This window comes from Sorex fumeus, unplaced genomic scaffold (genome assembly GCF_029834395.1).
Source record: "Sorex fumeus unplaced genomic scaffold, SorFum_2.1 ptg000072l, whole genome shotgun sequence".
Lineage (NCBI taxonomy): Eukaryota > Metazoa > Chordata > Mammalia > Eulipotyphla > Soricidae > Sorex > Sorex fumeus.
In genome coordinates, this window is record NW_026606129.1 from 66,267,240 (window position 1) to 66,293,762 (window position 26,523).

The 26,523-nt window shown below is 45.5% G+C and overlaps 1 protein-coding gene across 1 annotated transcript in view; it reads right to left on the reverse strand.

Moving 5' to 3' along the window:
- Positions 1 to 25,342, reverse strand: part of ADAMTS9 (ADAM metallopeptidase with thrombospondin type 1 motif 9) — a 179,780-nt gene extending 154,438 nt beyond the window's left edge. Inside the window, exons 1-3 of the mRNA XM_056129367.1 lie at positions 25,228 to 25,342; positions 24,313 to 24,701; positions 20,631 to 20,793 (exon numbers count right to left, since the gene is read on the reverse strand). Of these exons, the coding sequence (XP_055985342.1) occupies positions 20,631 to 20,793; positions 24,313 to 24,701; positions 25,228 to 25,342 (667 nt within the window). The remainder of the gene's footprint in view (positions 1 to 20,630; positions 20,794 to 24,312; positions 24,702 to 25,227) is intronic.
- Between the last annotated feature and the right edge of the window lie 1,181 nt (positions 25,343 to 26,523).

Here is a 26,523-nt window from a genome sequence, read left to right on the forward strand (position 1 = left end):
CCGAGACTTATACCTGAAAGCTTTATAACTGTTCTCACGGTGATTCAATGAATAAAATTATAAAAAAGGGAAAAAAAGAGAGAAGACAATTTGAAAGGTCTACATATTGTGTGTGATTGCAATCCTGTGACTCTCTGGAAAAGTAAATTGGCAAAACAACAAAAGTATTAAAAGATTGATGGTTGCTAAATGGCCAAATGGGGGAGAGATTAATAGGAAGAACATAGATGATTTTAGGGCAATAGAAATACTCGGGGGCTAGAGAGATAGGACAGCAGGTAGGGCACTTGTCTCATGTGTGGCTGGCTGACCAGGGTTCGATTCCCAGAATCCCATATGGTCCCCGAAACCGCTACAGGAGTGATCCCTGAACACAGATCCAAGATAAACTCTGGAGCAATGCCAGGTGTTGCCCCCCAAAAAATCAAACAAACAAAAACTAAAGAAACAGAAAAACAATCTGCATAATTTTTCCAAACCCTCAGAATGTAATATACATGCCAAGAATGAAACCCAAGTGTCAGGGGAGAAAGCTCAGTGACTAGGAGTGAATGCATGTGGTAGAGCCAAATTCAAACCCTAGCACCACATGGCCCCTGAGCGCCAGCAGGAGGAGTAGGGCCTTAGCACAGCTCCATACTCCTAGGACTTAACTGTCAGATTCAGTTGGGGACCCCAGAGCAATGCTTTTGAGGTCCCCTTCCAACCCTCCCCGGATAATCCTACAAAAGAGTGAAATTTTTAGGTTCACCTTTTTAAGTAAATCTTTTTGGGCAAACCACAGCCCCTGGTGCATCCATTAGGATAAGCAATTGTAACTAATGGAGCCTCTGTTGGGCATGTTGGTTTATTGAGAGGTGGGGGAAGGGAGGGATATATAGGCACCCACAGAGGTGTCTGGGCATCCTCGACACCTTCCTCTCAATTTTCTGTAAATCCAGTATTGCTCTAAAAAAAGACTTGAAGGGGGGAAAAAAAAGAAAGCATGTAATTCTCCAAAAGCACACTGTATTCAGAGAAAAGTGCAACATCTGGTAAAAAAATATGAGCACTCCTTTGTATGTAAACAAATTTAGGCATGTTAAAAAAGCTCTAATTGGCAGGTGTTTGCTTCCTAAAGCCGTATCTGGGGCACTACAATTTGTGACATTTTAAACATCAGTTAAAGCTGCCTTTTACAATGGCTTTGGTGGCCGTGGAGGGGAAGTAGGAATGGCTGACGTTACCACAATCGGTCAGTGTTCAAAATTCTCACGCTCTAAACGGAGTTGAGTTTGACCTTGAGCAGATAACCAACTCATCCTCTATTCGCACACCTATAAAGCTGAGGGAGAATAGTACCTATTTCCTACGGTAGTCTTTAGTAGTGACTGGAGCTCAAGCTTGTTAAGTGTCTAGCACATAGGAAGGAACCAATAACTATTATGGGGGATTTTTTTTTCTATTTTACAAGTCATAAACTCATAAAGTTTGTTAGAGCTAAAAAATAAATCACCTAAAAGAAAGTGCTAGCAGTGCTTAAAAACAATGGTCTGTCTTACAACAATTCCAAAGATGTAAGCTGTTTAAAAAACAAGTGACTTTTTTTTTCTTTCTGTCACCTTTCTCAGATTTAGTCTTCTAAGCTCTTAAATGAGCATATTCAAACCTGCTTCTATTTTAAGTTGGTTTTGAGAAGTAAATGAAGCTTTATGAAGAAAATGCTTTGTATGTTACTAACCAAACTTTAAAAGAATTATTTCTTGAGTGTCTATTCAGTGCCAGGTATGAGAATAGGCAAGATGAAATAAACAGCAGCAATAAAGAATAAAAATAAAACTTGGGGTCAATCCTTAATTATAAGGCATTATAAAATACACAATGATTTCATTGTTTAAAAACCTAACAGTCAAGAATTTTAATGTTTGCTTATTTCTTGGTTAAAAACAGAATACTTTACATGAGCCTGACTTCACACTGCCTTGCAATAAAACACGCATTACTTTCCCAAGTAACTGGCATGATTTTTTAGAAAATAACATCCAGGCCTTGTTATTTAGCAGCTAGTCACTGAAGGGTTTCCCACGGGCTGACTTGGGCTAAAGAGACTGGATGTTAACATTAACATATGGGAAGTTAATTATTGCTCTCTATTTTCATAAGGTTTATCAAAATTTAACTGAACTTCCTTAAGGCGCTAAACTACCTTGTGACCTCATGGTCTAAACGGGCAGAGGAATCACAGCCCAGCACCAAGGGAGGACTAGGCAGCAGGGAGCAGGACCAAAAGGAAACTGAACAGAAATCCTCATCGATTTCACATTTGGGTTCTGGAGTCACACCAGCCCTGGGGGTGCACTCCTCTCCAGTGTAATTCTAGCTGGGATGAGTAGGAAGTCCTTCTGCCTCAAAACCTCAGTTTCCTCATCTGTAAAATAGGGATAAGTGCAAAGACCCAAAAGAGGAACTGTGGGGATTAACAAGAGATCCATATCCATCAAACACCCTTAGCACACAGCAAGATCCACAGGCAAGAAGCATGAAATTCTGCGTTGGTTTTTTTTCTTTTTCTAAAGAGGTAGTTGTTACTATTTTACTGGTGGTGTAGAAACTCTCCCCTCTTTATAAAGCGAACACTGACACTAAGACTGCTCAAAGAAAACAATTCTGTGTCAGAAGGCTCTTCAGAGGGTGGGGTGGGGAAGAAGGAAGGCAGAGAAGGGGGGAGTCAAGACATCAAAGACGCAGCCCTGGCTTCCGTGGAATTTCCAATCTAGGTAACAAGCACATGTGACTGATAGTGAGAGGACATGGCTGTAATTAGACATAAACAAATGGCCCCCAACACTTCTACAAGCTTCCAGGGCTGATAACCTACAAGGCCTACAAAGGCAAAAAATATCAGGAAATCATGGCTGCTCCCCTCCTCTTTGTTCTAGTCAGATCTGAGATGGGCCCTGAGCAGGGATGTTCCCATCACTGAGACTCGCGAGAGGAGAAACTGCACCCGGGAACAGAGGAGAGGCAAAAGCAAGTTGAACCTGGGAATAAAAGTAATCCAAAAACCAGTGAACATTCGAATAAAGAAGAATGTGTTTCCAGAAACTGGATGGAGAAGGTGCTAATGGGAGAAGAGGGCGAATTGTTCTGTTAGGGTTGAGTTCTCAAACCAAGGTCTTACATTTTTTATTTTTTAATTGATTAATTAATTTTTGTCTTTTTGGGTCACATCTGGTGATGCTCAGGGGGACCATAAGGGATGCTGGGGATGGAACCCAGGTTGGCTGCGTGCAAGGCAAATGCCCTACCCGCTTCACTGTACTATTTCTCAGGTCCCTTACTTTTGTTTTTAAAGGGTCCTGAATTCACCACCTTCAGAAACAATAGCGAAGCCTCTTTCATATTCCCAAAACCATCTCACCCTGTGAGCTGGAAGTGGGTAGGAGGGTGTGGACACATGCACAAAAGTGATGTATCTCAGTGGTCCTTACACAGCACAATCCCGAAATGGGTCCAGAGGGTAGGGCAGCTGGGGTTTTGCTAACACTCCTTTTATGGCTGACCAGGCCTATCTGAACAATGCTTCTGAAAGTGTTTATGTAACATTAGTCCCTGAAGACTATTTCTCAAAACTAAACAAGGAAGTTTGCAAAATACTTTATAGAGCGGTCGTATCTGGGACTTTCTTGAAGGAAAGGCAGCAGTTGACATTTGCAGGACTATGTAACTGGCAAATGTAAAGGATCTTGGTGAGTTTACGGGGCACATGAATCCGATATACCCAGTGGGAACAGAAAAGGATGGAGAAAAGGGAATAGAAAAGTATAGGGAGGTGCTTTCCTCTCAGGGAGAAAAGAAGATGCCGTGTGTGTGTGTGTGTGTGTGTGTGTGTGTGTGTGTGTGTGTGTGTGTGGTGGTGGTGGCGTGGTGGGTCTTGGAGAAGTTTATTCGAGTTCAAGAGAAGGTGGAAGCACTTGCAGCACACTCAGGAGGTGAATTTACAGATTCAGGTGGCAGACTAGGACACCACCAGCAAAGGTACTGCTGTCCCCTCATCAGCTCCTTCACCTCAGCAGTGACTGGCTGCTAAGTTTTCTGAGTTTTTCTGTCTGTCAGGCTCTTGGGTTAACTGATTATTCCTCGCAGCACTCCCGGATAACAGGGATGAATGGCTCTATTACATCGATAAGGAAGGTAAGGTAAACTTAAAATAATTGAGGAAGTAATCCAAGATTATCAATTTGAAGTAGCACAAAATGCTGAAAGGGTCCACACATGTATCTGCATTCTACTAAGAGGCCATGAACTTTTGCACTTATTTTCTCTAAATGACTCTTCAGGAAATATTGGTTTGCCTTTGTTTGTTTGGTTGGTTTCATTTTGGTTTTGCAAAATAGTAAAACGAAAGGTTTTGAGTTTGGAGCCATACCTAATGGTACTCAGGGTTTTCTCCTGGATGTGCACTCAGGGATCACTCCTGGTAGTGCTCAGGGGATGAACCTACATCAGTCATGTAAAGGCAAATACTGTACCTGCTGTACAATTTTTCCAGATCCTGAGGCAAAAGCTTTATTGGAAGAAATTTAAAGAACTTTGAGGGAAGAGAAAGAAAGGGTGTACAAGAGAGAACATGGCCTTCTCCAAAGTGAAAAAAAAAACCAGGAAATGTTGTCTTTGACTCATTCGACCTTAGTGTGAGGGAGATTGCCATTGAGGTTGGCAAGATGCTACCTGCCCACAGTCACCCCCACACAGCTGTCTCCCCTCTCCCTGGCTATTTCTCAATTCCCTTTAAGAATCATCAGATAGGGGGCCAGCAATAACCTAGCGAGTAGGGGGTTTACCATGCACGTGGCCAATCTGGGTTGAATTCCCAGCATCCCATATTGTCTCCTGAGCACCATCAGGAGTAATTTCTAAGTGCAGAGTCAAGAGTAACCTCTGTGCATTGCTGGGTGTAACCCACAAAGAAAAAAATCATCAGGTAACACTCTCCTAATGAAGAAAAGTCAGCCACACAGGGAAGGGAAGTCACAATTTCCAGTAGCCATATTTTTTAAAAAAAGTAAAAATAAACAAATGAAATTAATTTTAATAATTGATTCATCTAACCCAACATATCCAAAATATTATTACTTCAACATGTGCCGCTTGGCATATTTTAAGATGCTAGAAGCCATGTGGGATTCCTGACATTTTGCAGGGCAGCACATTCTAGGGACTGTGTTTTCAGAGTGAGTCCAGCAGGCCCATTGACCTGTGTTCCAATTTCAGCTTCTCTGCATTCAATCTATATGACCTTGGGCAATTCATTTAAGTCCAGTGCCTCATTTTTCTCATTAGTAAATCGATATAATAAATTCTTCCCTACATGTAGTAGTGAGGGATAGTGGTGTGGAGGGGGGACAGTTAAATGACTTAATATGGATGAAGTGCTCCACCGTGTCTTGGAGTACAAGTAAATGTTCTAGGAGCACTGGCCAGTGGGGTAGATTAGCACTTTTTGTTTATCTGTTTTGGGGGGGGGGCACCCAGTGGTGCTCAGTGGTTATCTCTGGTTTTTGTGTTCTTTCCTGGCAGTGCTGGGCAGAGTAGGGGGCAGATCTAGTACCAGGGATGGAACCCGGGCTTCTTGTATGCAAAACATATGCTCCAGCCCCTTGACTTATCTCTGACTCTGGATAAGTACCTTTTTCAGGCTTCTGAAAAATTGCTCTTGGACTTGCTGCTATCAAAATTTCACTGCAGCTCCTGGGTGGCCTTGAGGCTGCATGCAATGACTGTGGTGGGTCTAGGTCCCAGACATTAAAGAACTTATCAGAGATTAAAGAGTAGTTGGACTGGAGCTCCTTAAAAATGCTTATCTCCCACATTCTTTTGATAGACAAGTCTTCTGGTTTACAGGCCACTGAGAAGCAGTTTGTACAGTGGGGACTGCAGGAGAAACCCTTCCTCAACCTGCTACCCATATTCCAGTAACCCTGGAAATGAGTGTTCTCAAGATGCTCAATTAAAGGTGGAATTCACCAGAAGCCACTTTTCTCCAGCATCACTGGATCAGATATTTTGTTGCTGCAACCATTTTAGCACTTACAATTTAATCCTTTAGACAACCAGAAGCTGGAAACATCTCCCTATGGCTTTAATTTTGCTTCCCCCAACACAACCTCCTCAACCCCCATAGTGTTTTGGGGCCATGCCCCGCAAGGTTCAGGGCTTACATTCCTGGCTCCGCACGCAGGGATCACACTTGGCAAGGTTCAGGGGACTACATGGGATGGGTGTTTGCCTTGCAAGTACCCACTGTACTACTGTTTTAGCCCAGATAAATGATCTATTGTAATTACTCTTACACTTACATAAATCCAGTGGTACTCCCTAAATTTCATTTGAGTGCCACTTTTAACAATCATCTCTCAGATACTAAAACTCTGAGCCTTGATACTCTGATTCATAAAGGCAATGATGAGAGGCCAGAGAGATAAGTACAGTGGGTAAGGCTCTTGCTTTGCACATCACTGGCCCAGGTTTAATCCCTGGTATTCCATATGGTTCCCCAAGTACTGCCAGAAGTGATACCTGCGCGCTGAGCAACGTATAATCTCTGAGCATCAATGGATGTGGCCTCAAAACAAAATACAAACATATAAAAATGACGGTAATGAGAACATGAATTTCCTCTAACTTTTTTTTCAATCAAGTGTTAAACCAGTATTGAAAGTTATGAGTTCCTGGAAAAAGAGCAATATAGCATATTGCTAGATAGTATAGGGGTTAGGGTTCACACACGGCCTGATTTCAATCTCTAGCATCACAGTCACAGTTCCTCCAAGCACTGTTGGGTATCACCCAGGTGACTTCTGAACAGAATGACCTCAGGTGGTCTCGCATTAAACTTACCTGATTGACCAAGAGTCACTGGAAATGATCTCCAGGTCCTCTGAGCACTTCTTGGGAAGCCTCCTCCAAAAATAAGCTTTTAAGTTTGATAGCTTAAAATTAAATAATACTCAAATATAAAATTCTGAAGGATTGGAGAAATAGTATAGTGAGTAAAGTGCTCGCATGGCACAAGGCAAACAAGTTTGCTCCCCAGTACCATGTAGTGTCTCCCAAACTCAGGAAGGAATGATTCCTAAGTGCAGAACCAGGAGTAAATGCAGATCACTGCCAGATGTAACCATGGCCCCCAATACTCAGGTCTAACCCACCAACCCCTACACACACTAAGTGAAGTCCTGAGATCTGAAAGGGGCAAATCTATCAGATATTCCTCGCTTGGTCTAAGTCACACTGGGAAAAGAAAGCAATCAAGAAAAATATATCACAGCATGCAGGGTATGCTGATAGGAAAGAGACAACAATTACAATAGAGACCAACATAAAATAAGCGGCTTAAAGCCAGAGAAGTAATACTGTGGGTAAGGAGCTCGCCTTGCACACAGCCAACTTGGGTCCAATCCCTAGGATCCCATATGGTTCCCAGAGCCCAAGCAGGAGTGATCACTAAGTACAGAGCTAGGAGCAAGCCAGGAGCACAGCTGGGTGTTGTTCCAAAACATAACAAACAAAACGAATAGTCTAGAATGCCTCACAAGCCCAAAGTCCCAAGGTCAATCCCTGATACCACATGTTACCCTTGTTCATGGTCAGGTGGGGTCCTGGTGACCACTGGGATAGCACTGGTCACCCCTAACGGGCCTGAGCTCCTCACCATGAGGCCTGCACTTCCAGATCAAGGATCACTCTGAGTGACTCCTGGGGAGGCAAAAAAAAAAAAAGAAAAGAAAAGAAAAGAAAAAACCACATCTAACAAGAGGGTAGAGTGCAACTGGTGTTAAATACTATTGCGGTTGAAGCGATATGCCTCATCGCCACTTCTTGTACGTATTTTGAAACAGCTGAAATAAGTAATCATTTCCGAAAACCATTTCCATTCCATCTGATCTGACTTGATAAAATGGAATTGCATCAAATGTAAGAATTAGGAAATTGGCCTGGAAGGAGAAAAAAAAAGAGGAGAGTGTACAGTGAGCTGTGTTTGGAAACCACAGAGAAGAGGAGGCACTAGCTGGGAACAAGGAGATCTCATTCCTGTTCCTCAGGAGATGTGGCAACGAATGCGTAGAGAGCCCAGTCTACCACCACAGACTCTTCCATGCCCGTCTCTGACAGATTTCTGCTTTTTTTTACACTGTGCTAACATGCTAACATGCAAAAGTTACATCGTTAGGTATCCAGGGCCTATTTTGTATGTTACCACTCATAAGCCCAGAGAACATAGAAGGAACACTGGCTTGGAACTGAAAGGCATTTTCCTAGATACCATCACGAAATGAACACACCAACAGCCTCCCTATCTGTTGATTCTACCATGGCTTCGAATAACAACTTTAAAATAAGCCTTTCTTAGTCTCTCTGTTGTACCAATGGCACAGTTCATACACTATTGTTATGTGCATTTAAGTGACAGGTATATGCATTCTGAGAAGAGAGTGACTAGATGATTTTTTTCATTGTGTGACTAACATGGGCTGGAGTAATAGCAAAGCAGATAGGGTGTTGGCCTTGCACGCGACCGACCCAGCCAACCCAGGTTCGAGTCCTCCACCCCTCTCGGAGAGCCCAGTAAGGTACCGACAGCATCTCACCCACACAGCAAAGCCTGGCAAGCTACTGGTGATGTATTCAACATGCCAAACACAGTAACAACAAGTCTTACAATGGAGATATTACTGGGCCCACTTGAGCAAATCGACGAACAATGGGAGGACAGTGCTACAGTGACTAACAGAGGGGAATGACCCAAACTAAGATAGAGGTTATAAGGTACAGCCTAGAAGGATTACTACTAAATACGTGGTTTGGTTTGCTATTGTCACTTCCTTCACCACCACCACCACCACCACACACACACACACACACACTCACACAAAGATAGAGAGCTCGATGGACTGGAGCACATGATTTGCGGGCAGGCGGACTGCATTTGATCCTTGGCATCACATTGTGACGTGAGCACTGAGCCACAAGTAGTTCCTGAGTACTATTGGTTATGACCCAAAGCCAAAATTAAAAGAAAAAGAGCCATTAAAAAACATACCAACTGTATGTGCATGCATGCATTCCTATAGCAGTCTATGAAATCCCTGGTGCCTAGATCATTTGACATGAACAATAATTAAGAAGCCATGAATAAAGTATCCACAGATTACAAGAATAAAACAATAAGCTACAGTCAATTTGAATGTCAAAATTATATATATTTGTAAACTACATATCTATATTGGACAAAGAGCATATATGCAGAATATAAACTCAATCTTTAACGATAGGTCAGTACTCCATTTTTACTTCTTTTTTTGGTGGTATGTTATTGTTTTTGGTTTGGGAGTATTCAGGGGTTATTCCTGGAGGTGCTTGGAGGGCCACATGGGTGCTGGGTTCAAAACCAGTCAGTTGTGTGCAAGGCAAATGTCCTACCCACTGTACTATTGCTATGGCCCAATACTCTGTTTTTCATACAGATAAAATGCTTGAATAGACATGTCACTAAAGAAGATATAAGTATAGCCTATAAGCTCATGAGGGGATGTTCAACATTAGTCATTAGAGAAATGAAAATGAGAACAATTATAAAATACTCTTACAATGGCAAAACAATAAAAAAAAATCAAATACTGGCAATATCAAGTGCTAGTGAGAATGTAACATAACTGGAACTCATGGCAACATGGAACGGAAAATTTGTACTCTGAAAAATCAATGAATATTTACTAATAAAATTAAACATTCCCATGACATAATCCAGAAAACTCACGACTAGGTACTTTTTCAACTGAAATGAAAACTTATGTCCACTGCAAATAATTATAGTGGATTTAGCATCAATTGCCAAGAGCATTGTACCTCAAGTAGACAATGGAAAAATTAACAGTGGTGTATCCATCTGATGGGACATTACAACTCAGTTCTTGAAAAAAGATAAAACGCGGAGCAGTGAGTTAGCACAAACAGCTAGAGAGCATGCCTTGCATTTATTGGCTCTGGGGACTGATGTCCAACACCACGTGGCCACTATGTGCACCACTAGGTATAGCCATGGTGGCTTCCGAGTACCAGCATGTGGCCTGGTGGTTCCCAAACAAGAGGACCTGGGCAGTTCTGCATCACCAAGGTGTAGTATTGGACCATTAGCCCTGTTGATTAATATTACTGGGTGCTATCACCAGGAATCTGAGCTTTTCTTGGGAGTCTTCCCCAACTCTCCTCAAAAAGGATGAATTATTGATACAGAAAACAACGTGGATGAACCTCAAATTCAATAATCCTAGTGACTTTGTGACATTTTGAGAAAACCCAAACTTACAGAGACAGAAAACAGGATTAATTACAACAGACACTACAAAGTGTTCTCATTCTAATTGTGATGATAGGGATAGGATTATGCACTTGCCAAGATGTGCAAAATGAACTCCAAAAAGGAAGACTGTAAAAGCATAAAAATTATACCTTAATAGGAAAATAGAAAACATTCATTTTTTAAAAAGGGTTTGGAAAAAACTCTTAGCAGAATAGTTCTGAGGCTAATCACCTCAAGTTTTATACACACCTCAGGCCCACTGCATTTTCAACCACCCACTCCAATTCTAATGCCACATGAGAGATGGGGATGAATAAAAAAGGAACATTTAATCAAGATTTTTCTAATTTCTTTGCTTCTCAAGCTCACTAAACACAGACACACACAGACACACAGACACAGACACAGACACACAGACACAGACACAGACACACAGACACAGACACACACACACACACACCCCTGGCTTTTCATTTTCTCATACTCCTTTTTTTGGTGACATTCAAAAAGCTTCTATTGATCTATTGTACAGCATGGCCATGAGAAATCTGACCCAGGCATGAGAACATTTGGGTCACTCAGCAATGTCCACAATAACGATTGTTGGCAGACATTTTTAAACCTGTTTTAAAAATCTAAACCTCAATTGCATCACAAAAACAGAACTTCTTTAAATGATTGGATCTGTTACCACACATGATGAGAACTGAAAAGATTCTACTTTCAGAGGACAGGCCACTTAGGGGGAAGAGCCTGGGAGGTCCTCATATTAACCCCAGTTAATTCTTACATGTGTCAGGTAGAAAACCTAAGCATAGCCCACTTCTTCTGAAAGACTGTGTATCTTCATGCATTTCAGTAAATTTCTGGACAGATAAACTAATAAGCAAGTACCCGTGTTATCTGTTTTCCAGCAGAGAATGAGTTTCTGAAGAAAAGTGACATAAACTACCAAGATCTGATAACTAGTAATGGGAGAAAGTCTTGATTTGGAGCTGAAGGTGAAGCTGAAAACCTCGCAATCTCTCTCTACACTCAGGAGCTAATCAAAAAGGTTTCTGAGGGGAGGGCCATGCGGGGAGGGAGAGAGTAAGAAATGTGTTATATCAATGAAGCATAATTTTAGGTCCAAACCTAATTTGCCCCATTATATTTTCAACTATAAGAGAGTGAAATCTTGATCAAATGCTCTGGATAAATGTTGTAAATTAAGGATCTTTCCTTTGATAGGAAAACAAAAAAATAAAAACAAAAAGAAAAAAACGTGCCATCAAGTTTAGCCTAAGAGCCAAAGAATATTCACACCATATTTCCTGCTTAATGAAATTACTCTGATAAACCTCTCAATCCCGGAGGCTTTGTTCTTGGTACCTGTGCTGGGTTTGGGGGCTGCCCTGGTGCTTTAAAATTGTTGCAAATGTAGCTTGACCTTAAAATGACAAAGATGAAACAAAGAGAACAGGAAGGGCTGGTCTGAGGCTCGGTGGAAGAGCACAGGCCTTTTGGGTTTGAGGCCTATTTCATCCCCAACAATTGCCAAAAAGAGAAGATCAAGAAAGAAAGGGAAAAAAAGAAAGTAAACATAAAGGAAATGGGAAGGAAAAGATAAGAAGGGAATAAAGAAAATAAGACAAACTAGAACAAAAATGTCACTGGCAGCAAGTGAGAGACAGAACAACCTATCACAATGTGTGAACCTTGTTTAGTTCAAAATCTAAAACAGAATGTGAAAGAAAAACATCTGGAGACAACCAGCAACATTTTAACATAGGTACATTCAGGTGGTATTGAAGGAATTATTGTTGATTTTGCTCACAATGGTAAATAACAGTACAACAATGTAAGAAAAATTGCATTATTTTCTAGAAATGATTAAAGAGAAAATTTGACGGTATCCGAGTTTACTTTTAAATACTCCAGCAATAAAAATGAGAAGCAAATATGGAAAAACCTAAATCACTGTCAAATGTTTATGGTGCCACTGCTTCTACTTTCGTCTGTACCCAAATACATTCATACTTTTAGGAAAAGAAAAAAGCTGTTAAAAAAATGCAAATAAATGGGAATAAATGAAAGGGGAAAGAGTGACTGTACGAAGTTTCTTTTATGACTACCCTTTAGTGATTGTATTTGAGTATTGGACTCCGAATACGTATGTTTTAAAAGAAAAAAAAATATTTATGTGCATAAAGACCTATATAAATAATTTATATATAAATATAATACGAAGAACCCGGCAAGCTACCAAGAGTATCTCGCCCACACAGCAAATCCTGGCAAGCTCCCCATGACTGACGTATTCGATATGCCAAAAACAGTAACAACAAGTCTCACAATTTGTTGTGAGACCTTACTGGTGCCCGCTGGAGCAAATCGATGAACAACAGGAGGACAGTGCTACAGACAGTGCTCCCTATACTATAGATACTATGTCTTTGAAAAAGTACTTTGTGAATAGTTAACAAAGGATCTTTTAAATTTTTATTTATTTATTTTGCTTTTTGGGTCACACCTGGTGATGCACAGGAATTACCACCTGGTTCATGCACTCAGGAATTACTCTTGGCGGTGCTCGGGGGATCATGTGGGATCCTGGGAATTGAACCTAGGTCAGCTGCGTGCAAGGGAAACACCCTACCCGCTGTGCTATTGCTCAAACCCCAGTTAACAAAAGATTTTAGAGTTATTTCTTAAATTGATAGATATCAAGTCATTGAAGAAGATAAAAAAAAAAGGTGGGGGGGGGGAAGGAGAGCATAAAGACTACTGAACAAAATGGGTTAACAACACTCCCACCCTCACTCAATAACGGAAGCCATCTGTAAAGACTGCAGTTGGTCTTGGCTGCTTCTTTCCCCAGTTCAGGAAATTTTGGTCATCATTCAGTTCCTCATTTGTAAAGTGGAAACAAGCAGAACATATTTTTCCCAGGGAAGATATTTTTCTGGGAGTGATTATATATATATATATATATATATATATATATATATATATATAGCCTGCTTCCACACTGCCAACCCTAATGCTGTAAACATGCTCTCTGTCCTTATGTCCCTAAACTAAGATCAAAGGGGAAAGAAGACCATGCAGGCTGGCCCCTGCAAAATACACTAATTAACCAACAACCCCTGACTGTCCCAGGGCCCGCCCAGGCAGGACTATGAGGTCAGCCACAGCCTCTGTCTCTGCCTGGAATATTCAGCCTGTCCCAGGGTTGTTTACTTAAAGCCTTCCGCTGAGACCTACTCCAAAACTAGCTCTTGCCCCTTTTCCTTTCCTCCCCATTCGTTGGGGACCAAGTCTCAGGGCAGTTTATCTAATCAGCTAATCTATGCTCAATTATTAATGGGATCCCAGAGGCTAATATGTAACAAGTATATACTCCGATAGAGACATGTTGGAGACACAAGGCCTCTGTGAGTCATTTAAGTTTGGGTGGGAATGCTGGTCACCAGACAGGTTGACTTCCTCAAATCAAATCAAATTCTAAGCTAGAGTTTCAGAAATTCTGCCAGTAAAAGTAATTCATCTACAAGCACAATCAAATTAACAAGGGATAGACCCAAAAAAAGTCCCCTAGACCAAAGCAAAGGATTGTAGAAAGTGGTATGTTTATGAGCCTGGTGACCTTGGCAGGTCAACTTTAGTGGACTGTTTTGTGTCTCAGTTTTCCTATCTGCAAAGTGGAGGCTGGGGTCAGGATTAAAATATATAATCCATGTCAAGCACTAGGAACAATGCCTGCTGTACAATACATGCTCAAGAATTGTTAGCCATTGTTAGTTCATTTTAGCGTTGGATTAGATACAGGTCAAAGAAGATGCTCTGAAAAGTGAAGTCAAAAAAGAATTTCTCTAGAAGTATCTCCTGTTTGTGTTTTCAATGTAATCATAAATTTAAATTTAAATGTAATCTTTAGAGGAGTGCATAAAAATCAAATCTTAGTACAAGTGCCCGGTCCATTTCCTATTAACTATGCAACTTTCAACAAGTTGCTCAATTTCCCCAAGCTGTAATGGTCTTAACTGTAAAATAAAGGCAGCAATACCTCCCTGTGGGGTTAGTGAACAGATGCATTTGACAGAATATACAATGTGTGCAGTGCTGTGAACCTACAGGCATATCCTAAGTACCCAACAATACTAACTGAAATTATTATTTTGCATTTCCCAGCCTTTGTGACAGAAGGCTTGGCAGCCCAACCAAGACATGACAACTCACTACAATGGGAGGATGGAAGAGTCCCTGTTGTTCAAAAGGGGATGAAAGCACAGTAATCCCATGGTCAGTCCAATGAGTTTGAGGCAATCAGATGGGTCAAGACAGTGTCCTAGCTTTGACTAGTTCCAGAATCCCAAAGAAATAAATAGCCCTAAAGCATGACCATGACCACTATTTATCTAGTTACACTCTCTCATCCCTCCTTCCACTTCCCTTATAAAGTGATATTCAATCTACAAAATATCTATATGCCACTATCATCATTCATATATATACACATATATATATATATTTATATACTCAATAAAAGATACATATATCTTTTTCTGGGGAGGTATTTGAGCCACACCAGTGTGCTCAGAGGCTACTCCTGGTGGTACTTAGGAGACCATATGCAGGGTCAGGGATTTGAACTGGGATCAGTTGCATGCAAGGCAAGTACCTTAACCCCTTGTGCTACCTCACTGCTCACTCCCCATTTAACTTTCAATGATATTTAATGATTCTATTATGAAGCACAGCAAAAAAAAAGAGAGAGAGAGAGATGACAAAAATTTAAAGATTGCCTAGGGTCCTGCCAGAAATAATCTCGGCTAATACTTCGGTGTACATACATATGCTTCAGTTTATTTTCTTTGAATATACATGTGTAGTCACACACTACAGATAGTAGGTGATCTGTTTATTCACTTCACACATATATCCTGGTTTCCAGGTTGGTTGTCATATATCATGTTTCTTAACAAACATATCTTATGTTAGCAAAGTGATGACTTTCAGTAGTCACATAGTAGTCTCTCAAACACATACCCCGTGAGTGACTACCTATTTATTCTCTAACCAATAGGTACCTAGATTGTTCCAGCCTTTTGCTATAACAACACTGTACTATTTCCCATAAATACCCTTACACAATTGTCCAATTATGACCTTAGAAAAGCACCAACGGGACAATTAGTGTACAATACTTTAAAGCCTTAAGAAACAAAACCTAGTGAGCATTACTAAGTTGGGAGGGGATGGGAGGAATTTTTACTAGGGAAGAAAAACACTGTGCTTTGGGCCCAGGCAAACAAAACAACTTTCTGTTGACCTCCCCAGGGCTTTCTCTCATCCACCTACCAGGAAGCAGGTCTAGCACACTGATAAGAACAACTAAATCCTCCAGTGCAAAATTCAGGGCCAAACTGAGTGCCTGCCACACAATAGCTTTCCAAAAGGAATCAGGGTTTCATCTGGATAGAAAAGTGCAGGATCACAAGAAGGTGGCTAAGAGAGCAACAAACTCTCTCAAATGGTGTCCATGACCCTGGGAAATTTCGGAGGGGCCACTTAGACCCTGGTGCAAGAGGCCTACACGTAGACAATACAATGAACTGTGCCGAGGCCCCTCTGTGTAGAAAATGCTGCGGTAAGAAGGGCAGACCACAGCAGATAAAAAAGCAAACGCTTGTTTGAATATTACAAAACTCACAAACAAGAATTTAAAAAATGCACACAACACTCAAGAGCCCATGTCTATCCATATATATATACACATATATACATATATACGTATATATATATATGTATATATTTGCCAAAAAAAAACAATGATGATGGAAAGGAAACTATCTAGGAAGGCAGGCAGTCACTGGGTCAAGAGAATATGCCAGAAACCAGAATTTGATGTGCTATATCAGGTACAGAGGAAATAAACAGAGAGAAAGCATTCCAAGTCTTGCCACGTGTTAGAAGGTGACACTGGGCCAAGTACTATAAGCCCTTTATAATAATGTTACCAAGATGTTCAAAGTTTATTTACAGGACCTGATTAGCTCTAGTTTTGTATTCTCCCTCCCTATTCACATTTAGTTTATTTTCTAATTACATGATTTTTGTTTAAAATATTGCCAGTTGGTGGTTGTCTACTATCTGTTAAACACTGTCCTGGGGCGATTTCATTAGTTTATACTCATTTAGTCCTGGCTACACCCTTGAAAGGAACCTATTATTCTCACTTGACACGTTAAAATGTACTTGAGGTCTTGTAACTTATTGGAATAAGGGTAGTTTCTCATTTTATCCTCACGGCGCAGAGGTTACTCAATAAATACTTCATGACTGAATGAATAAATGCCCACTTGAATGGATAAATTTGGTTGCACACTCCTTTCTAAACCCATAAAGTTTCACTATGTCAGATGGCTTTTACACATGTCTTTTAAATAAAAGTCACCTCAAAATCCCGAAATTTTGTGGGGGAGGAGGAAGAGGGCAGACTGGTGGTACTCATGGTTTAGTGAGGTGATCAGGGCTTACTCAGGGTACTGGAGAAAGAACCTGGTTGACCACATGCAAGGCAAGCACCTTACCGCTATCCTATCTCTCTGACCCCGTGAGAATCTTTTCTGAAAATCAGACATATATCAAGATTCAGGAAATGATCAAGACTTAGTGTCTGTCCAGATATAGAGGTGTAAAAACCAGTGTCCTGCCTTGAGCTCACTCCATAATCCAGCAATTAAAGGGTTACATCTAGCACAGCAGGGGCCTTCCAGGGCCTAGCCAGAGGCTTGGGCAATTTTAAATTCTGAGGGGTTGGTGTTAAATAAATATATATGTGATCATTCCTGGAAATAAGTAACTTAACATCCCATGACTGCAGTTCGTGGCTCTGTACAGAATTAGCACGTTCACCTAGAGCTGACCACTAAGGTTTCTCTAACTCTTTATTCTCTCAGCCTCTGAGAAGAAAATGTATAGAAATCACTGATGGAAATAGCCAAGTTCAGGGCAATGGAAGCAGGAAACAATGACTAGTGTTACTGCTTTAAATCTAATTTCAGTGAGCAGCCCGGACTTCCAAATCTCTTGGTGCTAGTAGTAAATCCACTGATTCTTGCTTCATCTCACTTGCCCAGAGAGGGGTTAGTTTGTCTAAAAATCTGCATTTGCCTGAGGCTCCAGGAGAACTTCCAAAGTTTACTCTGGGTTACCAACCTTTGCCCTGAAGGGGAGGGGGTGGGAAGCCCTTAAGTCGGAAAGGACAAAAACTGTACTCACAAAGGGTTCTTTCTGCTCAGAGGGATTTCTCCCACCTCCCACCTACGTTTACTCCCTGTGCAAAGGCTACCTGGTTTCAGACGTTTCCAGGACCTGCTGCTCCATCCCTCTAATGGCTGCTGGTGAATTGGGCCATATTCCAAAGTTCTTTCCAACTGTTCTGAGCCTCCTGCATCTGAATTCAAAGAAGGGGTGCAGAAGCAGCTGGAAGAGAGAAACCAGAGTGGCATAGTCCAGCAGAAACTTTTGAAGAAGCCAATGGGCTCCTGATTCATCACTTGGGATGAAGAAATGAAGGGCCTGCCATTTTGGTCACTGGCAAGCACAAACCAGAAGAAAAATTAAAAGCTGCCACTGGCGATTTGGAAGGTAGCAACTTAGAAGCCCCCAATTTGAATAATAACTAGCACCCAAAATAATATTTGAAATTAAGGCATCTTTGATTATCTTCAGTTTTCACCTTTAAAAATGCCTTCTTTACTGTTTTTAACAGGACTTGACAATGACTTGTCCTCACAGGATTTGACAATGATTTGTCCTCCAGTCCAGAAAATCAAGTATCTATTGACTAGGATAACTTTAAAGAAATAAACCCTGGACTGGAGGAATAGTACAGTGGAGAAGGTGCTTTCCTTGCACAAAGCCGAAAACCTGGGTTTGATCCCTGGCACTACATAGGGTCCCCCTGAGCCAGCCAGGAGTAAACCCTGATCACAGCTGAGTGTGGCCCCCAAACAAAGAATAAACCCTGGAGATTCTTTCAATAACATTAAGACTTCCCCCGCCCCCACCCAATATTCAAACACAATCACCCTGCAGAGAGGAAAGAAATGTTGGAATAAGAAATGCAAACATGGTTTGTCATGATGCACTAGTTGTGAGATCCTGGGCCATTTGCTTTGAACCAGACCAAAGAGCTTAAGAGCTTAAATCATTATTAGAAGCCAGAAAACATGTCTGGACAAGGATGATTGAAAATGTTGAGAATGTCCCCCTTATCTTGTCCTGAAAGGTAAGTGGTGGAAACCTTAATCAGAAATCTTTATTTGTAGATGTACTGGAAGTGTGCCTCAGGGGATCATCTCTGGAGGGAATTTACCCATCAATCGGGTGCCCCCCAGTTTGCAAAGCACTCTTCCTAAAACATGGGCTTCCCTGGTCTCATTTCCTTAAAAACCTGCTCCTGTGTCTATGCAGGTAAGATTACTTGGGGATGATAGTGGAGGGGGTGGGGGAGAGGGAGTGAGTATCTTCCAACTTGCTGGCAGCTTGTTGCCAATAAAACTCTTTCTCCACCAGTGACCATGTCTCTTAACTGATTGGCAGCAGTAAAACCGGATCTTCAGGATTACAGCATCATCTCTGAAAATCTTGGCTTCCATAGTGGAGGCAAGAATGACTCCCACTTCCCTGGGTTTTGGTAGGCAAAAGTGAAGTAACATTAATAAAGGGTCTCCTCTCCTCTCTCTTGACTCTTACAGAGCTTAACAAACAGAATATTTCCATTGTAATCCATGTAGCCTGAGTGCCAAGAACATAGCACTGGATGGGTTAAAATCCAAAGATCTGTAAATTATATTCCCGCCTATGACCTGGCTACTTCTGCATTATAAGCAGATAATTCTACCTTTTATTGAAAGATTCACTTCAGAAATAGTAATTCTGGGAAAGAATAAGACACCAAAATCTGTCACATCCTGTAGGGCCAGAGAGACAGAACAGTGGGTAGGTGCTTGCCTTACATGTGGCCGATCTGTGTTCTATCTCCAGCACCCCATATGATCCCTGAGCCCGCCAGGACTGAGTCCTGAGTACAGCCAGGAGTAACACTTGAGTACTGCGGGGTGTAGCCAAGGAAGATTTCTAAAGTTAAGCCATTACCAAGGAGAAAACTTATGTCAAAGACAGTGAAGAGTGGGGCTGGAGTGATAGCACAGCAGGTAGGGCATTTGCCTCGCATGTGTTCGATTCCCAGCATCTCATATGGTCCCCCAAGCAGCGCCAGGAGTAATTCCTAAGTGCACGAGCCAGGAATAATCTCTGTGCATCACTGGGCATGACCCAAAAATGGAAAAAAAAAAGACAGTGAAGGGTTCACTTCAAAATGCAGAGTGTGGGGCTGGGAGACTGTTCAGGATTTAGACCCCCATTTGATCCCTGGCATTATATAGCCACTGGAGCACCTGGGGTGGCCCAGGTAACCCTCTGTACCAGAAGGCTCAAGTAGCACTGTAGTCTCTGAACCAAAGCCTATTGGCCATGTGCTGCCAGGTATGGCCCCTGGGTGCCCTCAACAGTGTTTGAGAGGCTACCACCCTCCAATTTTTTTAAATGCTGATTGTGTAGAAAAAAACAAGCATGAACTTTCCAAAGTGTGCAGTATGATTCATCTTAACAGAGTGAAAACATGTTAGCATGAAGATTGGAGGAATCTGCTCAAGACTAAAAGGTCCAGTGGGGGCAAAGGGGGATATCGCTGAGATCTGAGAGCATCTGACAGTTTCACTCCTAAATATCCTGAAGCCAGGGAACATTAGCAAAATTAAAGTTGACAGAAAAATCCCAATCAATATAGAGACTTGTTAGTTTCAATGATAAAACTTTTCAACCCCCAGTGGGCTTACAAACAAACTAGGGGAAAACACCAAAGAAATAGAAAACACCAACAGAAAACAAACAGCTGATTGAGGGATATGATTACAGGAGTTCTGAGACATTACCAAAGCTGAATCCTAAATATCTGGGAACCCCAAAGAAGATTCTTAAGGACCAATGAACTGAAGGATCAATGCTATTCAAATTTAACTTAGAAATATGTATTATCTGTGCAACTTTGATCAAGTCTCAATACCTTTCTTTCACATCTACAGCTGTACAAAGAGAACATACCTACCTTACTTGAAGACTAAATATAAGACATGTATATGGGGATGCCTTGGAGATTCAAAGAGCAACACCTTTGCAGTATGGCAATGAGCTCATCTCACTGAGCTGGGGTCTTGCACAAACAAGAAGCAAATACCTGAGGTGCCACATGTATGCTTTCCTGTTGAGGACTCTCTCTGGGGGGTGCTGGTCCTATAGATGATATGGGGTTTGTTTTGCTGTTCTTCGTCTTCCTGCTCATCCATGGACAGTAGAGGCTCAATAAAATAATCCCCATCATAGGACCGGAACGTGCCCATCTGCAAATGAAGAGATAAGGGAAGTTGATTTAACAGAACTCAAGCACTGGGAGGAACAGAATCAGAAACTAAATATGAGCAAATGGGATAGATATAATGTCCCTTCACCTCACTCCTTTTCCCAAGAGGTATTTAAGCAACCAAAGAGGTTGCTTCAACCCCTTTGTTTTATCAACTGGGGATAAAAACACTTAACAAAAAGTATTGTGCAGATTAAGTAAGAAAATGTATCTAAACTGCTTAGCAAAATAATGCCATCTTGTAAGGATTAGAATACATTGGTAGCCTTGGATGGGGTTAGGGCTATCACCACCAGAGTACACTTTGATTTTCCAGTCATCCTAATCATCTTGAGAGAGGTGTAACTCTTTTTCCTCCCCTGCCCACAATATGCCCAAGTTTTCCCAGTGAAAAGGGATGCATGAGTCTTGAACCAAAACCACGTATTTCAAGATAAAGTAAAAAAAAAATTCTCGTGCAGTGCCCATGGTCCAGACTTAAACAAGAAAAAACAATTCATAACATTTTCTCCTACGCTGTTCTTTTTGCCAACACCGAAAAAAAAAAAAACCACCAAATAAAACCACAGGAAGTCTTTTACAGCACAGGAGAAACGATTGATCTCAGAAGAGAGAAGTATATGATGTATCATCCAAAAGTTGGTTAGAGAGTCTAATATCCAGGCTTCCACCCTATATCCTATTTACTGACTCAGAATCTCTGGAGGTAAGGCCCAGGAATTAATGAGCACCTCAGAGTACTCTTTGCATGACCAAGTTTACAAAGCACTAGGCTAAGACTGAAGAGGTGAGGGCTCCCAACCCAGCTGAAGGTTTAGCCTGGGTAATGTTTACAGTTAAAAAATTTTTTTTTAAAGAGTTGGGGCATTATTCCTTATACAAAAATTTGGAATTTCTAGGTGTGGTCCTGATTAAAACATTCTCCACGTGATTCATGAGTGGCTGTTGTAAGGAGACCTGGGCTTTACTGCAGTCAGAGTTGTGGTGGAAAGATGGGAACTAAAACATAATATGCAGATGCGAGAGGGTGAAATGGTATATGGAAAATAGTCTGAGGAGAAGCTGGGGTGTGTAATTATTCACTGGGCAATAGGGAACCATGAAACAAACGGGCATAAACAGGGGGATATGATGAGCACTTAGATTTCAGAGGGGAAAAAAAAGACCGCAGGAGAAGCCTGATGAAACTACTTCTAAAGTATAAAAGAGGGAACGAGAAGGGAAATGCTACACATCTGAGACTGAATTCAGGGTAGAGTAACTGTGTGTGTTGTGGGTGGGGGGGGCTAATGAGAGGAGGCTGGCATGGCCCACCCTGAAGGTGGATGAACTTCCACAGGAAACATCACGAGCTTACAGCTATGCATGAGGTCAGGGGAAACTTAAGTTGGAGGAAACATAAGTTGCACAAGAAAAAACAATGAAGTTAGAAGGTCTAGGGGCTGAATTAATCTGCTGAGGACAGATACTACCACCGGATAGATCTTTAAGATGCAGTCTAGACTCTCCCCTCTCTTCCCTCGCCGCCCCTATCCTCCCTTAACAACAACAACAACAAAATCAAAACCAAAAAACTTAAATACAAGACAAATCCAGCTTATCACGGTCTTGCAACGTTTGTTCGAAGCCCCTGGTCCTTGTTTCCAAAGGGAGTTATCCTCTACAGACCCGGCAGCAAGTCAATGCCCACAATTGCCAATCGAAATTAAGGTCCTGCGCAGCAAAATATTTATACAACTGACGGGCCACTCACACGGGTGTGGAGGCGGGGAAGTAGGAGGAGTAAAGGCTGTTTACAAACTTGACGTACACACGGGTTCTGGAATTGGGGGTTACAATCTTGGAATCTGGAGGTGCTCTGATGCCCAGGGTTGGGGCACCGAACGATGACACCCCACGCACCCTAAACTTACGGAAAAGGGAAGGATTCCTGTGCCTGGGAGCAGCGATGGCTCACTGCATCACCCACCCTCTTCACCAAACTGCCTCCTCCGCCCACCCCAAACCATCTCCACGGCGCGCAGCAGTTCCGAGTGCCTGGCGGGGGCAAAAAAAGAAGTGCAGCCCCGCATCTCAGCAAGCTGAACCTCCGTCCCCACTGCACCAGCCTCCTGGTTCGCCGCGCCCCCCACGCGACCTCTCGGTCGGGCGGCGGTGATGATGCCACATCCAGACTCTACCCAAGATCATCAGCTGCGCGCGAAAGGGGGTAGGCAGCCAAACGCCCTGAGTGAGTATTCACTTCCACTTGGGAAAGGTGAGGGGGGCCAGGGGAGATGCGGGGTGTGCGGCCGCTCCCGGGAGGAGTGAGCGCATCACCCGGACGCAGGGCGCGCGTCTCCTGGCGCAGGGAGAGCCCGACCCGGGAAAGTTTCTGCGTCATGAGCGCGTGGCAGAAACGCACTGCACTTGGGAAAGCCTGGGACCGTCGTCGTTCGTCCCGAACCTTCGGAGGGGCTCTCAAAGGTCACGGGGTGGGGGGCGGGTGCTTTGTATGACCTCGGTGGCTCAGTGGCAGGAGGGAAACAGGAGCCAGGGGGACCGCACTTGGGTCCCTAGCCAAGTGCGTACTTGGCGGAGCAGGGAGGTGCCCGCCCGGCCCTCCTGGCCAGCCCTGGCCGGGCCAACCTGCGCCGCGGGCTCCCGCTTCGGGTTCTCTGCATGCCCCTAGGTGGGAGGAACCCCAGACGACCCGAATCGTGGCTCGGGAGGTCTCTCCCAGCCTCAGCCCCCGCGTGTCGGGCTTCTCGGGGCCACCCCGCCAGCAGGGTGCAGAGTGGGACTGCGCCGCACCCCCACTCGCAGTTCCCACCCCAATTCGGGCGGCCGAGGAGGAGGCTCCGCCTTCCTCCCCGCCCCGGAGCCCTAAGCCCACCCTTCCGTTCCCGGGACAGGACCTTTCCCTGTCAATCCTGTCCGGCCGCAGGCGTCCCGGCGCTTGGGGAAAAAAAAAAGAAAAAGAAAAAACAGTCCCGAGAGAACTCGGGGACGCACCGCCCTCCACTCCCAGAAGGAACTCCCCGTACCCCAGGCTGGGGATCCTCCACTCACACGCCCAGCTCCGGACGCGCCAATGAGGAGGACGCGGGTCCTCCCAGCCAGCGCTCAGCTGCTCCGCTCCGGGGCGGCCCAGTTGGCTGCAACCAGGAGCAGCTCGGAGTTTGGAAACCGACTCCCGCGCCGCCGCCTCCTGGCGCTCGGCTCCGAGCGGTCGAGCCTAGTTTGGACCCTAGAAAGCGCGGAGCCGTCCAGGAGCCTGGCCCCCACCCTCCCAGCCCCCGGGGGAGGGCGGGTGCTGGCGCGCTTCGGCCCCCGCCAGGGCGCGCGGGCGCGCGGGCACTGGGGCCGGCGCGCAAACTCGGAGCACGCTGGCAACGGAGCTTGCAGCCGAGGCTGGGCGCAGCCGAGGCTTAGTTCGGCTCGAGAGCACTTGGGTCTCCCTCCGAGCAGCGGGCGCGGCGGCGGGAGGGCCGGGGAGGAGAGGAGTCGGTGCCCTTACCATCCCGGAGCAGAGGCTGATGACCGCCGTGTGCTCGGACTTGGTGTTGACGTGGCCTTTGTAGAAACAGTGCTTGAGCTCCGAGTCCTCCTCGGAATAGAACTTGGTTTGGTTCGTCTCGGGCGCCCCGACCAGGGTGACAGTGAAGAGCGGGGCGATGAAGCCGGCGTGGGCGGTGAGATTTAAGAGAAACTGGTGGCCAAAGGCGGACAGGCGGTAGTGCGCCCGGGAGGTAGAGGGGGACGCGGAGGCCGGCCAGGAGTCCGCGGCGGAGTGAAGGCTCCGGCGCCTCCTTTTGAAGTGCAGGTCCGTGGGGAAGGGCTCTCCGAGGGCGTCCACGCGCACGGGATTCACGACCTCGTACTCGCTCAGGGTCTCTAGCAGCTCCACTGCGGAGGGAAGCAGAGGCACATGAACCACACACACCCACGGCTCGGCTTCTCGCAGCTTCTGAGTCAGAGCGGAGGCTTCGCGCAGCAGCTTTGGGGATGGTCAGCTCTGCCCCTTCGATTCCATCCCGGCGCCCTCGGTCAGCGGACGCATGTGTGGCAGGAACCGCGCGGGGCCCCTGGAGCCCCCGTTAAGCCAGAGTCAGACAAGGGACGAGTCAACCAGCAGCATGGAAGTTCGTTCCCCATCCCGACAGCTACACGGAATTCAATCGAAACGCGCCGCTACCCGGTGCGCCCGGTCACCAAGGCACCGGGACGGGGACAGGGAAAGGTTTCGGGCAACTTGGAGGGGGGTGGCGGGGACTCGACCCAGCTGCTCCAGCGGCTCCCCGTGGAGATGGGCCGGGGAGGACCCCGAGGAAGGAGGAGGCTGCAAAAGCGGGAGCCGGTTCTTTCTAGGAAAAAGGAGAAAGGCCTCGGCGGCGGGGCGCGCGGGGGGTCCCCGGGGCCGGATCCCCGTTACCTTGCCTCGGGTGCAGCCTGTCCTTGCGCACGGCCGCCGCGGCGTCGGGGCTGCCCATCTCCGCCAGGTCCCGCACCAGGAGCGTTAGCAGTGCGGCCCAGGATACCAACTGCATGGTGCTCCACGCCCCTCCCCCGCGAGCCCCGCTCCCCTCCCTCTGGCCCTGCGCGGCGGCGGCGGCGGCGATGCGGGGCGGCGATGCGGGGCGGCGGGCGCGCGCGGAGCCGGGCGCCGCCGGCCACCCGGGACCCTTAGGCGTCGCCGAGCTCTCCCTGCGCGGGGCCCGTCTGCGCTCGGCTGAGCAGCGCCGCTGCCGGCGGGGAGCTGAGCGGCTCGAGCCGCCCGAGGAGCCGGAGGGGCCGGAGGAGCAGCGGGACTGGGGCTCGGCCGCTCGGCCGCATACTGCCCTGCCCGGGGCGCCGGCGGGGGGAGGCGCGGACGCGTGCTCCGAGGCGCGCCGGGCGCCCTGTGCCGGCGGGGATCGCGCAGCGCCTTCTTGAACGGGGTCCGGGGGGCGGGGGCGGGGGGCGGCGGGCCCGCGGCCGCTCGGATACCCCGGCGCCCGCCTCTGGGAGGAGAGGGGAGGGGAAAGCGCAGCCAGCGGGCACCGCCTCCTTCGCCGAGCGCGTCCCCTCCTCCGACGGTCAGCGCGAGCGTCGCGGCCGGCCCGGCTGCGGGCGGTGCAGGCTGGGGGCGTCGGGGGCGCCCGCGCGGGGTGGACCGGGGCGCTTCCCGCACTCCCCGCCCGGCGGGCGAGAGCGGAGAAAGTTTGCTGGCCTGTCCTCCGGGCGCTGGCCAGCTCGCTCCCCTCTGCGGTCCGCTGCCGGCTGCTGCTTCTCCTCCTCGTCCTCGTCTTCAGTCTCTCCTCCGCGCAGTCACCCCCCGCCCCATCCCCAGCTCCCCCTCCGGCTGCGCCCTTATTTCCGATATTCCTCCCTTTCCTTCCCTTCCCTGCGTTCCCATCTCTTTGCAACACCCTCTCCTTGCTTACCCCTTTATAACGCCCGCCCTCCCCGTTTAAAAACATTTTTTTTCTTACTAGTGAAAGTGGCCCAGTGCAGAGTGCCTCCCAGCTGCAATTTCATACTAAAGGGGCGGAGGGGGGGCGGGGTGGGGGGAGTCCATCCGAGCTTCGCTATCGCTTTCATCTCCCCACCCCCCACCCCCCCCCCCCCCACCCCGGCGAGACTTTTAGGAAGAGAGTACTGAAGTATGCGCTTTGGGCTGGGTTTCAAATTCATGCTTTTCTGAAAGTTACGCAAAGCCTTTATGCTGTGCCTCTTTCCCCCAACTTCT